General features: G+C 40.6%; 1 protein-coding gene across 1 annotated transcript in view; it reads right to left on the bottom strand.

The window, feature by feature from the left end:
- Positions 1-638: 638 nt before the first annotated feature.
- The window catches only part of LOC106582320 (gamma-aminobutyric acid type B receptor subunit 1-like), a 48290-nt gene continuing 32671 nt past the window's right edge, over positions 639-16257 (bottom strand). The window contains exons 16-24 of the mRNA XM_014165313.2: positions 12817-12967; positions 12268-12400; positions 11654-11770; positions 8574-8681; positions 6215-6308; positions 5460-5587; positions 4093-4221; positions 3651-3794; positions 639-3213 (exon numbers count right to left, since the gene is read on the bottom strand). Coding sequence (XP_014020788.1) covers positions 2923-3213; positions 3651-3794; positions 4093-4221; positions 5460-5587; positions 6215-6308; positions 8574-8681; positions 11654-11770; positions 12268-12400; positions 12817-12967 — 1295 coding nt within the window. The 3' untranslated portion in view covers positions 639-2922. The remainder of the gene's footprint in view (positions 3214-3650; positions 3795-4092; positions 4222-5459; positions 5588-6214; positions 6309-8573; positions 8682-11653; positions 11771-12267; positions 12401-12816; positions 12968-16257) is intronic.

Raw genomic sequence — 16257 nt, forward strand, 5'->3', positions numbered from 1 at the left:
TGTATCACATCCAGCTGTGATTGGGAGTCCCATAGGGCGGCACACAATTGGCCCAGCGTCGTCCGGGCTTGGCCGGGGTAGGCTGTCATTGTAAATAAGAATTTGTTCTTAACTGACTTGCCTAGTTAAATAAAGGTAAAAAAAAATATTGTTCCAAGATGAGGTTGTCATTTACCATGACCCTTTGCAGCTGGCTGTTGTGTAACATGTATGTCTGCCTTTCACTTTCAGCTCATATTACGATCTCAATCTTTGAGTTCATATTGCCTTTTGATAAGAAATGACACCAATACCCATTGGTTAATAGGTCAATAAATGATGAAGTGGAAGCACATTGTATGGGACTGAAATTACTTTTAATCCTGGGAGGGCTATCGTTCAATATGAATGTAGATTCTAGATGAATAATCAACAGAATCCCTTGGGCGTCATTAACTGATGGTGACATCTGGTGGTTAAAACAGCTGTGTATGACATGCTTGTCCCTTTGGGCATGTTTATGATTCCACATTGTCTGTCATAAAATGCCCATTCAAAGTATAATGAAGTGTTTTGTCGTATTTCAGGGTTTATGAGGGTGTTTAAATGAAATGATGTCCCTTATGAGTCCAATTGACACATAACACGATACACATAAATTCAGTGAAAAACAATGGGTTTATTTTACTATGATTATCCATATATTTGAATGCATATAATCTGAAATATATCAACATTTAAAATAGTAAATATAGTGTATACAAATATCTTCAAATCCAGTTATATACACTGCATGTACAAAACATTAGGAACACCTGCTCTTTCCATGACATAGACTGAACAAGTGAATCCAGGTGAAAGCTATGATCCCTTATTGATGTCACCTGTTAAATCCACTTCAATCAGTGTAGATGAAGGGGAGGAGACAGGTTAAAGAATAATTTTTAAGCCTTGAGACAATTGAGACATGGATTGTGTATGTGAGCCATTCAGAGGGTGAATGGGCAAGACAAAAGACTTAAGTGCTTTTGAACAAGGTATGGTAGTAGGTGCCAGGCACACCAGTCTGAGTGTGTCAAGAACTGCAACGCTCTGGATTTTTCACCACAGTTTCCTGTGTGTATCAAGAATTGTCCGCCACCCAAAGGACATCCAGTCAACTTGACACAACTGTGAGAAGCATTGGAGTCAACATGGGCCAGCATTCCTGTGGAACGCTTTCAACACCTTGTACAGCCATTTCCCGACGAATTGAGGCTGTTCTGAGGACAAAAAGGGGCTGCAACTCAATATTAGGAAGGTGTTCCTAATGTTTTGTACAGTCAGTGTATATTCATACATGTGCAAGAGTATATTTCTCTAAATAATCTTCGCATACATATATTACAATATTACCCAATGTCGTCCATGTACAGTTAATAAATATTGACTATTTCATCCAATAATTTCCTATGGAGAAGTTGCATATCTCACTTTCCGATACCCTGAGCTACAGTATGTTATTAGAATGGCAACAAAATCCCGACCTGAAACTTTGTTTTGAACTATAGTGCAACATGAGATAATGCTATTTGGAAAAGTAACATCTCTTACGTTACTTGCCAACTAAGCTGTGTTATATCATTGCTTCATACATTTTGACGAATTGCTAATAAATGAGATTGTACATATATATTAACTGTTGTATACGCATGTCAGAATCCTATCCATATACCGTTACATATATTCCTCGTCATCACATTCACAAATGTAGTTGTACAAAGCTAAAATCGGAGGGGAAATTCGGAAGAAATGTCAACTATAAGACCAACGGGTGACAAGCATGTACACTCACATTTACATTTATATTCAGATTGTCTTTAAGGAAAAACAGTTGTTGACAAAGAAAATAAAAAGGGCGGGAAGAATGATGCATAATAAATATGCCATTTAAAATCTTCAAGAGGGTGTGCTTCCTTTGAATATCTATAACGTGTCCAAGAAAATTCTAATTGTCGGAACATATCCATTCAAGTCCAATTGAAAACGTTTAAAAGGATGATACATAGAAAACTGATTAGGTTACATATCATATTACACTATTTTCTTATCAAATGGGTTTCGTATATTCAAGAGCATATAACAGCAAAAATGTGATTGAAGATACAAAGCTGTACTTGAATATGTGTACAGCAAAACATCCACAAAAATCTTGCTATTGTCCCAAAATGAGGGTTGTCCATTCCAAAACCCTCTACTGTATATGGCTATAATGTTGGCATTTCACTTTCAGTTAGGATGACTTTACACTTTGAGTTTCGATGGCGTTTTGATATGAAATCCAGTAAATTGGATCCACTGGGAAACTGTGCTGTTTTTTTTCCACTCATTGCATTTGAACAGTTTCCACCCCTTTACCCCCCAAAAATATAGAACTAAATATAGGGCACAACATTGAATCCATGACATAACATATCATACATTATGTAATAACAATATTAATCAATTACCATGTGTTTCGCTATTTCAACAAACCGAAGACAAATATGCAGAGACGGGAGTCAAAAAGGAGCAAACACACGCACTACACAAAGTCCTCCCGGAGATCCTAGATACATCTGCACAACAGAACGAGAAAACAAACAAAGGGAAGGAGGATAGAGGAGGAATGAAAAAGGGAGATCTGTCCATTTTTTGTCTCCACAAGTAGACTGAGGGTTACTCTGGAATGTGCTTGTCTCTTATTCAATAACTCGTAGTACTAGTCACAAGTGCTTCAGGTTCCCACAGTGAGATAGACTGTGAGAAAGACTGGTGTTACCTGGGGTTCGTGTGCCTCCACTCACTCTGTCAATGTCAGTAGCTTGTGCTCTTTTCCCATAACAAGTGAAAGTCACACTGCCTCCATGTGTGTTCGTTCCTCTGTAGGCTCTGGGCTCTTCTAGCACCCCACCCCCCACCCCTTCACTTGTAGAGCAGGGGGATCTGGCTGTTGTGACAGTGGTTGCGACTTATCTTGCTGTCCGCCTGGTACAGGTTGGAGGAGTTGGAGAAAGAGGGGGGTAAGGAGGAGTGATTGTCTGACGCGGGGTTGGGGTAACCGGGTGGGGGCAGGAGAGACTTGGGGTCTGGCTGGGAAGAGGGCGGGGACGGGTTGCTGTGGTTCTGGTTGGTGCCGGATGAGGGCCGTCGTCGGTTGCGCAGGGCCTGTCTCTCAACCAGCTGGTTGCGGAGCTCCGATACCCTCTGCTCTTTCTGAGAGCACGGAAGAGGAAGAGGTCTTATTAATACTGGACACATGTGTAAAGAGGAATCCTTTATTACGCATTAATTGAGCATGAATTAGACATGTATTCATCATGTATTAATCATGTATTAATCAAACCAAATGTATCTCTTAGTAAAATATAATAAAAATGAATGATTGGAAAGATTGATTGGTTGATTGCTAGGTCAAATAATTCAGAGGTATTAGATGTATTTTAATAAATGCATTTTGATTATATTTTGATATCTATGGTATCAAAGTGAGTGTGTATTGTAGTACCACCTGTATGATAAAGATTGGTTGAATGATTGATTACTAGTTCCAATAATTCAGATGGATATTATACGTATTAGACATATTTCAATCTAGATGCATTGTGATTCTATGTTGACTGCTAAGGTGCATCATAAAGTGTGTACCGTACCTCCTGTATGATCTTCTGCAGCTCACGGTTCTCTCTCTCCAGCTGGCGAGACTTCTCCTCATCGTTGTTGTTGGTGGACGAGCCGGTCTTCAGCGTGTCCTGCTGCTCTGACTGCCACTCACCACGTGTAATCAGCCTGCGCATCTAGAATAGAATAGAGCTTTACTCTACACAGCCAGAGAGACAGAGAAGAACCATATACTATATGTGAATTTGGAAATGTTAACATTGAAGAAAGTATTGAGACTTTGTTTCGAGTGCTGATGCAAGTGTACATTAAATACTGCTGCTAAATTACTCAGTCCTAGGCTACGTCCCAAATGGCACCCTATTCCCTATACAGTGCACTACTTTCGAGCAGAGCCCTGGTCCAAAGTAACGCACTATAAAGGGAATAGGGTGCCGTTTGGGACACAGCCCTGTTCTATACAGTATACTGTACCTTGGGCACAAAGAGCACCACCAGGGTGATGTAGACAGAGAACACTATGGCCAGAGCGGCAAAGGCAAAGGAAGCATCCTGCTGTGACGTGAGGATCATAGTGACGGGAGCCGTGATCATGCACAACACCTGCAGAGACGGGGGGATTGAGAGAGAGAGCGAGAGAGAGAGAGAGTGAGAGAGATTGAGAGAAACAAAGAGGTAAATATCAAGAGAGAGGTGAGAGAGGAAAATAAGATCTAAAAAAGCGCTCGGCTACTGCTTATCATTCCAACGAGGTTCCCAATATGAAAACATCATTAAAAACTCAAAGATGAAGTAGCAGGTTAGCAGTACCATACTGGCACATCATCACAATATCAAGCCTTACAAAAGCTTTCTGCTTCCCAACAAGGAGGCCTTTGCAGATACAATAAATATTGACATTTTAAAGGATTCTACCTCATATGGGGCACCATTATTGGAGGGAATTGTCTCATTTATCTCTGTGTATTACACCACGAAATATACACAATTAAATGAAATGGTTAAATCAACATCTAAGCTTTCCCTTTGTTCGGACCTGCAGCTGTGTTTAACGATTTCATCAAGCTATATGAATGACTGATCAATTAAATGTTCTTTCCTCTGCTTGGCAAAAAAGAAATCGACTTCATACTTGCATAACCGCCCAGCAAATGCGCAGTCAAAAGAAGTAAAACTGTGGGTGGTTTTCAGTCATAAGTGTTTCGGTTCCTCATTAAGCTGTTTTGAGATGGGAATCTGGGCAAGTTCTGGCAATTATGTAAATCCTTGTTCAGAGAGTACTAAATTGTTTGCACATTGTTGAGCAGAAATAGAAACCCAGCCTAAAGCTAAAGTTCTAAAAAAAAAGTTGCCTGTGTAAGAGCAGTGGTTTGTTCCAGCAACAGTCTACATTACCAGACATTTAATGGATTTGCTCACCTGTGTGAGGGTTACCGAATGGCTATGGCTACTTGTTTGCAAAACTTAGATGGTGCAATGGTACTGTATGTTATCGCTGCTATATCAGTTAAAGTGAAGCTTAAATGCCTCTATAGGTGATGATCATTCACTGATTCAAATCAAATTCAAATGATTGTTTAAGTATAGCACTAACGTTTTGCTTTAGCGCCAAAAATACATTTATGAGCACATGCTTACCACCAGAAATAACAAGTCTTAGCCGTATGTTATCATTATGCACTAATACATCATTGAATCTCATGTCCACACTGAGACAATGCCTAGCCCCTGCCACCTTTCTACCAATAGTTAATTGTTGCTTTGAGTTCATTCGCTCGACGGACTGCCTAAAATGCAGAGCGGAAAACCAGAGCACTCCCCCTGTGATGGTTGAGACTCACAGCCACGTTGTAAATAGCCATCCCCACGGCTCGATGGTCATTGATCTTCTCCGTGGAAACAGACTTGGTCTCGTAGGCCAGAAATATCCCCAGCAACAGCAGCAGTCCCTTGTAGCCATACACTACACCTGGTGGAGAGAGAGAGAGAGAGACAAAGTGGGAGAGAGACAGAATGAGAGAGAGAGAGAGCGAGAGAAAGAGACAGAATGAGAGAGAAAGAGAGAGAGAGAGATGGAAAGCGAAGACGATGGAGTGATGTTAGGCAGTTGACTAAAGGTAATGCATATTCCCCCTTTATTTCTTCTGTCCAAGTGTCCATTGTTCTTTCATTACGTCGCTCAGTGGGGTTGACAATATATTTGCATAGCACAGAGAGGGAATGCTATGGGGCAATGGCACAGTTTGTGAGCTATATTATTTGAATTTGACAGTATTATGCATTCAGAAGAGCTGCCACTGTCAGGAAGAGAGGGAGTATGGCAATAGTGAGAGAAAGACAAATGAAAGGAGAAGATAACATGAAAGTATATGAGGGAAAGATAAAAGGCAGGGAATGACTGACTTGAGTGAGTGAGAGGAGTGGAGGAAAAAGAGAGAAAGCTAATGTGGGGCGCTGAGATACGAGGAGTGTTTCATTTACAATGAATGGACTGGGGATTGAGGGAGTGAGAGAGTGAACAAAAAAAGAGGGAACAAGGGAGTGTGAGAGAGAAGTACTGATAAGAGAGAAGGAGTAAGGAATAGAGGAGGGATACCGAGCCATGTGTTCATCTTCTCTGAAGTGCAGTGCTCCAGGAGGGGCTGAATCAGGACATCCAAGTCTCCTTTAGGGGCCTCCCTAGTGAACTTCTACTCAGAGAGAGAGGGTGGGGGGAGGAAGTGTGAGAGAGAGAGAGAAAGTGGGAGAGAGAAAGAAAGAAAGAAAGAAAGAAAGAAAGAAAGAAAGAAAGAAAGAAAGAAAGAAAGAAAGAAAGAAAGAAAGAAAGAAAGAAAGAAAGAAAGAAAGAAAGAGGGCGAGAGACAGGGAGAGCGACAGGGAGAGAGACAGGGAGAGAGGGAGAGAGAGCGGGAGAGAGAGAGAGGAAGTGAGAGGGGAAGTGAGAGAGAACGGGAGACAGAGTGAACAACATTCCGTGTGATATCCGCAATACATTACATTTAAAACTGACAAGTAGAAAGTAAATGAACAATAAGATGACTGACATCAAAGCAATAATCTTTTGTTGAACACTAGACATGTGACAGTGCTAACATACGAAAGCTAATACCACATAGAGTACAGTGCCTTCAGAAAGTATTCACACCCTTGACTTTTTCCACATTTTGTTGTGTTACTGCCTGACGAAGGCCGTGTGGCCGATACATAAAAGCTCATTAAAGAAGAGTGATACTATCAAGAGCGGTGTGCAGGTTTCTTATATTTTCTGTTATTCAACTGCCCCTGCAAAAAAGATAGCTCAGATGTGCGAGTGCCTTTCGAATACTGAATTTTGTTGTGTTACAGCCTGAATTTAAAATGGATTACATTTAGATTTCTGGTCACTGGCCTATACACAATACCCCATGATATCAAAGTGGAATTATGTTTTTAGAAATGTTTACAAATTAATAAAAAATGAAAAGCTGAAATGTCTTAAGTATTCAACCCCTTTTTTATGGCAAGCCTAAATAAGTTCAGTAGTAAAGTTGCATGGACTCTGTGCAATAATAGTGTTGAACATGATTTTTGAATGACTACCTCATCTCTGTACCCCACATATATCTGTAAGGTTCCTCAGTCGAGCAGTGAATTTCAAACACAGATTCAACCACAAAGACCACAGAGGTTTTCCAATGCCTTGCAAAGAAGCCTATTTGTAGATGGGTCAAAATGAAAAAAGCAGACATTGAATATCCCTTTGAGCATGGGGAAGTTATTAACTTACACTTTGGAATGTGTATCAATAGACCCAGTCACAATACACCCAGTTGCCGGAGAGGAAGGAAACCGTTCAGGGATTTCACCATAAGGCCAATGGTGACTTTAAACCAGTTACAGAGTTTAATGGCTGTGATAGGAGTAAACTGAGGATGGATCAACAATGTTATTACTCCACTATTTTTATTTATTTATTAAACTAGGCAGGTCAGTTAAGAACAAATTCTTATTTACAACGACGGCCTACCGGGGAACAGTGGACTAACTGCCTTGTTCAGGGGCAGAACGACAGATTTTTACCTTGTCAGCTCAGGGATTCGATCCAGCAACCTTTCAGTTACTGGCCCAACACTCTATCCACTAGGCTACCTGCCGCCCAAACTTAATTGACGGAGTGAAAAGAAGGAAGCCTGTACAGAATCAAAAATATTCCAAAACATGCATCCTGTTTGCAACAAGCAATACTGCAAAAAATGTGGCAAAGCAATTACATTTTCTGTCCTGAATACAAAGTATTATGTTTGGAGCAAATTCAATACAACACATTACTGAATTCCACTCTCCATATTTTCAAGCATAGTGGTGGCTGCATCATGTTATGGGTATGCTTGAAAATCATTAAGGACTGGAGCTAACACAGGCAAAATCCTAGAGGAAAATCTGGTTCAGTCTTTTTTCCACCAGACACTGGGAGATTAATTAATCTTTCAGCAGAACAGTACCCTAAAACACAACTCTACACTGGAGTTGCTTACCAAGAAGACAGTGAATGTTCCTGAGTAGCCGAGTGAAATCAGCTTGAAAATCTGTGGCAAGACCTGAAAATGGTTGTCTAGTAATGATCAACAACCAATTTGACAGAGTTGAAGAATTTTGAAAAGAATAATGGGCAAATGTTGTACAATCCAGGTGTGGAAAGCTCTTAGAGACGTACTCAGAAAGACTCACAGCTGTAACCGCTGCCAAAGGTGCTTCTACAAAGTATTGACTCAGGGGTGTGAATACTTATGTAAATGAGATATTTCTGTATAAAATGTTCAATAAATGTGCCAAAAGAAAATCTAAAAACATGTTTTCATTTTGTCATTTTGGGGTATTGACAAAAAATCTATTTAATCAATTTTGACTTCAGCCTGTAACACAACAACATTAGGAAAAAGTCCAGGGGTATGACCGATATGACAGTGTCACTGTACCTCCACTGTGATGTGTAACGGATCCACAATCTGCCAAATCATGAGTGACAAGATGTCTATGGCTAGTAACACTCCAACTGTTGCATAGAGTTTCCATGGCTCCAGGTGCTGCAGGGATACAGGAGAACCAATCACAATCCAAGGACCAAGGGTAATGCAGTGAGTCCACAAGCATCCAATAGATAAACTGCCAACAGAATACAGTATTGTATACGTGTATCAGCACAGAATACTTAAGTTATCAGAGCTCCCTTTAAAAAGAGATTCATATGTCAATGGGCTCCCCTGGTTAAATAAAACACACATAAATTCATTGGCATTTAGACAATAACGTTCAAATATTGTGTAAATTGAGGAGTTACTAGGCAGTGGATGCTATATGCACAACAGTGTTTTTTGAATGCGTAACATATCAAGAAGAAATGTGGTCCAAAAATGATGTAAGCAAAATAAACAACATGCTTCTTCATTTTCCATCACTTAATTCTGACTTACTTCTAGCCCTGCAACCGTTCACCCCATGCATAACCAAACCGTATTACATAGACCTTGTCACCTCTTCTATTCAAGTGCATGAAATGATTTGACTGCCTTCACTAGTCTTGCCATATTCTGACTTGGAAACTTTTTTAAAGCAGTTTCACAGAGCTCTTTGGCAAATTGCCCTTGCATGGCCATTAAAGAGAGTTGAAAGTCAACTTGATTCGTCTTGCATTGGCTCAACTAATAAAGCCCCCCAAGGTTGGATTTCCACATGGAACTTTAATACTCATACATATTCATAAATGCTCCATAAATGGCTTAATCTCTCATTCTTCTGATTAGGTCTTAGAAGAATTCCCACAACACATCGCACACAGGCAGTGTTTTCCCAGATTCAGGACACTATCTTAGAGAGGACATACTATCTTAGAGAGGACATACTATCTTAGAAAGGACATACTATCTTAGAGAGGACACACACGTGCATACATAATCAAGTTGATAGTGTGCGCATCACGGGTATGAGTGTGTGTGTCGGTATCTCTCTGTATGCGTGTGAGTGTGTGTGTGTGTGTGTGTGTGTGTGTGTGTGTGTGTGTGTGTGTGTGTGTGTGTGTGTGTGTATGTGTGTACGTTAATTTGGGTGCGCGTACGTGTGTCTGTGTGACTCCCGTCTGTTTCAAGCCTGTCGTACTCTACTCTACTGTACTCTACTGTAATGTACTCTATTCTACTCTACTGTACTCTACTGTAATGTACTCTATTCTACTCTACTGTACTCTACTGTATTCTACTCTATTCTACTCTGCTCTACTCTACTGTACCCTAATGTACTCTATTCTACTCTACTGTACTCTACTGTATTCTATTCTACTCTACTGTACTCTAGTCTACTCTAATGTACTCTACTGTACTCTACTGTATTCTACTGTACTGTACTCTACTGTACTCTACTGTATTCTAATGTACTGTACTCTACTGTACTCTACTGTATTCTGCTCTACTCTACTGTATTCTGCTCTACTCTACTGTACCCTACTGTACTCTATTCTACTCTACTGTACTCTACTGTATTCTATTCTACTCTACTGTACTCTAGTCTACTCTACTGTACTCTACTGTACTCTACAGTATTATATTATATTCTACTCTACTGTACTCTACTGCACTCTACTGTATTCTATTCTACTGTACTCTACTGCGTTCTACTCTACTCTATTCTACTGTATTCTATTCTACTCTACTCTAGTCTACTCTACTGTACTCTAGTCTACTCTACTGTACTCTACTGTATTCTATTCAACTCTACTCTAGTCTACTCTACTGTACTCTAGTCTACTCTACTGTATTATATTCTGCTCTACTCTACTGTACTCTATTCTACTCTACTGTACTCTACTCTACTGTATTATATTCTACTCTACTGTACTCTACTGTACTATATTCTACTCTACTGTACTCAACTGTATTATATTCTACGCTACTCTATTCTACTCTACTGTATTATATTCTACTCTACTGTACTCTACTGCACTCTACTGTATTCTATTCTACTCTACTGTACTCTAGTCTACTCTACTGTACTCTAGTGTACTCTATTCTACTCTATTCTACTCTGCTCTACTCTACTGTACCCTACTTTACTCTATTCTACTCTACTGTACTCTACTGTATTCTATTCTACTCTACTGTTCTCTAGTCTACTCTACTGTACTCTACTGTACTCTACTGTATTCTACTGTACTGTACTCTACTGTACTCTACTGTATTCTGCTCTACTCTACTGTATTCTGCTCTACTCTACTGTACCCTACTGTACTCCATTCTACTCTACTGTACTCTATTCTACTCTACTGTACTCTACGGTATTATATTATATTCTACTCTACTCTACTGCACTCTACTGTATTCTATTCTACTGTACTCTACTGTATTCTACTCTACTGTACTCTAGTCTACTCTACTGTATTGTATTCTGCTCTACTCTACTGTACTCTATTCTACTCTACTGTACTCTACTGTATTATATTCTACTCTACTGTACTCTACTGTATTATATTCTACTCTACTGTACTCTACTGTATTCTATTCTATACTACTCTATTCTACTCTACTGTATTATATTCTACTCTACTGTACTCTACTGCACTCTACTGTATTCTATTCTACTCTACTCTACTGTATTCTATTCTACTCTACTCTACTGTACTCCACTTTACTCTATTCTATTGTACTCTACTCTAAGGTACTCTAGTGTACTCTATTCTATTATACTCTACTCTCCCAGAGTAGAGTATAATAGAAGGTACTCTACTGTACTCTATTCTACTCTACTGTACTCTATTCTACTGTAATGTACTCTATTCTACTCTGCTCTACACTACTGTACTGTACTCTACTCTACTGTACTGCAGTATATCCCAGAATAGAGAATATACAGAGATACTTTAACATGCAGAGCAAAGCACATCTCCCAGAGGCTTATGTAACCTTACTCTAAAGTTGAAGGGGATTGTTTATCTGCCAGCACCACACATTCAGTACTGTAGACTCTGGAGCTTCCCTGTTCCCTCCTCTAGCCCTCTTCAAAGGCTTACCTTCCTCTTCTCCTTCTTCTCCTCCTTCTTTGTGAAGAGATTGTGTACCCACCAAATCTTGGTGAACATGCTGCCATAGGCCAAACTGAAGCCCAGGCCGAGCAGCCACAGACGGAACTAGACAGAGAGGGAGAGAGAGAGATTTTGTTGATTCATTATTTTTACTTTTTTGGCAATACAAATGCTATTTTTATTATGCCAATAAAGCAAAATTGTATTGATAGAGAGAGAGAGAGAGAGAGATGATAGATAGATAGATAGATAGATAGATAGATAGATAGATAGATAGATAGATAGATAGATAGATAGATAGATAGATAGATAGATAGATAGATAGATAGATAGATAGATAGATAGATAGATAGATAGATAGATAGATAGATAGATAGATAGATAGATAGATAGATAGATAGAGAGAGAGAGAGACAGAGAGAGAGAGAGACAGAGAGAGAGAGAGAGAGAGAGAGAGAGAGAGAGAGAGATAAGGAATATGAGAAATAGAGAGAGGCAGAGAGAGAAAGAATTTCTCCTGACAAGCCATTCCAGCACATCCATCTACTGTAGCACTAGAAGATGGCGACAACAACCTATTCCCAAGGCTTAAGCTGTGTTACCTGACAGACCACAGGGAACTGGGACCTGTGGATGTGGTGTCCGTCGATCCCCAGGGGAAACACAGCAGCCAGAGCCATCATACAGCCCACTGCTGTCATGTTGTTCAGGTAGGGCTGGGAGTTCTGGATGTACCTGGCACAAAACCCACAAAGGGACTGTTTCACATGCACTGTCCGCAACACTTTACAGCATCAAAATAATGTCATAGACATGACATCGTCTGTCACTGAATGTAAAGTGATGAGGCATTTTGCATGGATTGGAGACATTTACGCCAAGTGTTATGACATACGTCCACATAAACGTGAATATGACTTGCCCACAGCCATCTGGAGACCGACGAGCAGAACCCACCAGGAGGACAATCATACTCGACCCAGCGTGATTGCCAATGAAGTTGTTGATGAATTGCATGCTGTAGCCAGTGTTTTTCTTTGAAATATATTTTTGAATTGAACTTTTATTTAACTAGGCAAGTCCGTTAAGAACAAATTCTTATCTACGATGACGGTGTTGCTTAAATGTGCAAGATGAAGTTCTAATCTCACCGGACGTTGCTGTTGTAGATGTTGAAGGTCAGACAGACGATGCCCAGCAGGATGCCCAGACCAGCGAAGACAGACACAGCAGCAAACAGCTTCTGAGAGAGGTACCTAAACTCCTCAATGACTATCGTCGAGTCAGCCGGGGGCCCGGCGCCTGAACAGAGAAAGAGAGAGAGAGAGGGAGAGAGACAGAGAGAGAGAGAGAGAGAGGGAGAGAGACAGAGAGAGATAGAGAGAGAGAGAGGGGGGAGAGAGAGAGAGAGAGAGAGAGAGGGAGGGAGAGAGACAGCGAGAGATAAAGAGAGAGAGAGAGAGAGAGAGAGCAGAGAGAGAGAGAGAGAGAGAGAGAGAGAGAGAGAGAGAGAGAGAGAGGGAGAGAGACAGAGAGAGAGAGAGAGAGAGAGAGAGGGGGAGAGAGAGAGAGAGAGAGAGAGAGAGAGAGGGGAGGGAGAGAGACAGCGAGAGATAAAGAGAGAGAGAGAGAGGGAGAGAGAGAGAGAGACAGAGAGAGAGAGAGAGAGAGAGAGAGAGAGAGAGAGAGAGACAGAGAGAGAGGCAGGACAGAGGTTAGTCCATCCATGCCTTAAAGAGAGGGCAGATTATGCCTGTCTACAGTACTGTACTTGATGTCACTCAGAACAAAACTCGGCAAAAGGACAATTATGTTTTGAATTAAGATCAAAATCCGAATTTGAGAATCAGGGAGGGCACTATGCTCAGTAACCTCTACAGATACTAACCTAAAGGATCAAACGAAATTGGCACAATCAATTTACACAGTAACCAGTATACATTATTGTGTTGCTCTCACTGATTTTCAATGAACAACAAGGTGCAGAAATTGAGAATAAAAAAGGAGGATAGATGTGGAAATCAGGACGTGTTCACCCTAATTATCTCAAACCATGTGCATAACTAAAAAGTAACCAAGAAAATAGCAATTGGTTCTTTCAAGGTTGGAGATGGTTGAAAGTGCAGCTGACTGACTTTATCTGTCCTCGATTTCTCTCTGTATCCCCCTGTCTGTCTAAATCCAGCCCTGACTGCAGATCCTGACAGCTGCTCAGAGTGTGGGTGTCACTGTGTCCTTATGTAAGGGTGATGACAGTGACATAGACTTGTGTCAGTGTGTGGGGACGTGTCCATGTCAGGAAGAGGGTGACACAGTGTCGAGCCCCAGGGGTGTCACAATACCAGGGCGCTCACATTTGTTTTGGCGGTCACACCACTGACTTGCCTGAAGTGACATCTGAGACATGCTGTCTGAGAACAGAGTGACGTCTGTTTGAAGATGTGTTTTTCTGTGCATTGAAGAGCGAACGAGCACTGTCCTGTCAGCTGATGTGTTTGCACTGTTTAAACCTTTCTCCGTCCTTGATCAAGGAATCAGGACAGGGTGTTGCCATGGAGACCAAGCTCTGTAATAGTTGCCACAGCGATTAGGAAGACAGCTGAGCTAAAGTGGTTGTTAGGAGCGACAGTGAAGAGAGCGAGAAAGTGAGGGAGGAATTCGACAAGGGGTAAACAGAATGGAGAACAGGAGAGTTAAGAGAACAATAACCTCCACAGCAGAACCAACTCGCCTCTGCCACTGTACATTTTTTTTATATTTTTGTATTTTACCTTTATTTAACTAGGCAAGTCAGATAAGAACAAATTCTTCTTTTCAATGACAGCCTAGGAACAATGGGTTAACTTCCTTGTTCAGGGGCAGAACAACAGATTTTTACCTTGTCAGCTCAGGGATTACCTTGTCAGCTCGGGGATTACCTTGTCAGCTCGGGGATTTGATCTTGAAACCTTTCGGTTACTAGTCCAACGCTCTAATGTCACATCAAACTAAACTCACCTCTGTTACCTCTAGAACAAACTAAACTCACCTTTGTTACCTGCAGAACAAACTAAACTCACCTTCATTACCTCTAGAACAAACTAAACTCACCTTCATTACCTCTAGAACAAATTAAACTCACCTTCGTTACCTTCAGAACAAACTAAACTCACCTTCATTACCTCTGGAACAAACTAAACTCACCTTCATTACCTCTAGAACAAACTAAACTCACCTTCATTACCTCTAGAACAAACTAAACTCACCTTCCTTACCTCTACAACAAACTAAACTCACCTTCATTGCCTCTAGAACAAACTAAACTCACCTTCATTACCTCTAGAACAAATTAAACTCACCTTCATTACCTCTAGAACAAACTAAACTCACCTCTTAACTCTAGAACAAACTAAACTCACCTCTGTTAAATCTAGAACAAACTAAACTCATCTTCATTACCTCTAGAACAAACTAAACTCACCTCTGTTAAATCTAGAACAAACTAAACTCACCTCCATTACCTCTAGAACAAACTAAACTCACCTCTGTTAACTCTAGAACAAACTAAACTCACCTTCATTACCTCTAGAACAAACTAAACTTACCTCTGTTAACTCTAGAACAAACTAAACTCACCTCTGTTAACTCTAGAACAAACTAAACTCAAATCCGTCATGTCTATAGCAAAAAAATATACTCTGTCACCTCTATAACAAACTAACCTCGTACCTCTCCCACTAGTTACAGACGTCAGTTCAATGTCTAGTTTCTATTTACATTTGATTGAGTCGTCAACTAACGTGAAACCAACATGAAATCAACAAAGAATTTCACCATTGGATTTAGGTTAAAAGTTGGGTGAAAAAGCGTTGATGACTTTTTGATTCAACGTCATTTTTGATGTTGTTGTTGAAATGACGTGGAAAATGACGTGGCAACCAGTTTTGCCCATTGGGCTGTGACTTTCCAGTAAACTAGACTCACCTCTGTTACTATACAAAAAGGTGCTATCTAAAATCGAAAAGGGTTCTTCGAATGTCCGCAGAGGGTTCTACATGGAACCCAAGATGGTTGAAACCAAAAAGGGTTTTACATGGAACCGAAATGGGTTCTACTATAAGGACAGCTGAAGAACCCTTTGGCACCCTTTTTCTAAGAGTGTGCAGGCAGTTAAAAAAGCCAAGGCTAGCTTTTTCAAGCAGAAATTTGATTCCTGCAACATAAACTCAAAAAAGTTCTGGGACAATGTAAAGTCCATGGAGAATAAGAACACCTCCTCCCAACTGCCCACTGCACTGAGGATAGGAAACTCTGTCACCACCGATAAGCCCACTATAATTGAGAATTTCAATAAGCATTTTTCTATGGCTGACCATACTTTCCACCTGGCTACCCCTACTGCAGTCAACAGCACTGCACCCCCCACAGCTGCTTGCCCAAGCCTTCCCCATTTCTCCTTCTCCCAAATCCATTCAGCTGATGTTCTGAAAGAGCTGCAAAATCTGGACCCCTACAAATCAGCCGGGCTAGACAATCTGGACCCTTTCTTTCTAAAATTATCTGCCGAAATTGTTGCAACCCCTATTACTAGCCTGTTCAACCTCTCTTTCGTG

The sequence above is a fragment of the Salmo salar genome, chromosome ssa02 (assembly GCF_905237065.1).
Source record: "Salmo salar chromosome ssa02, Ssal_v3.1, whole genome shotgun sequence".
Classification (NCBI taxonomy): Eukaryota; Metazoa; Chordata; class Actinopteri; order Salmoniformes; family Salmonidae; genus Salmo; species Salmo salar.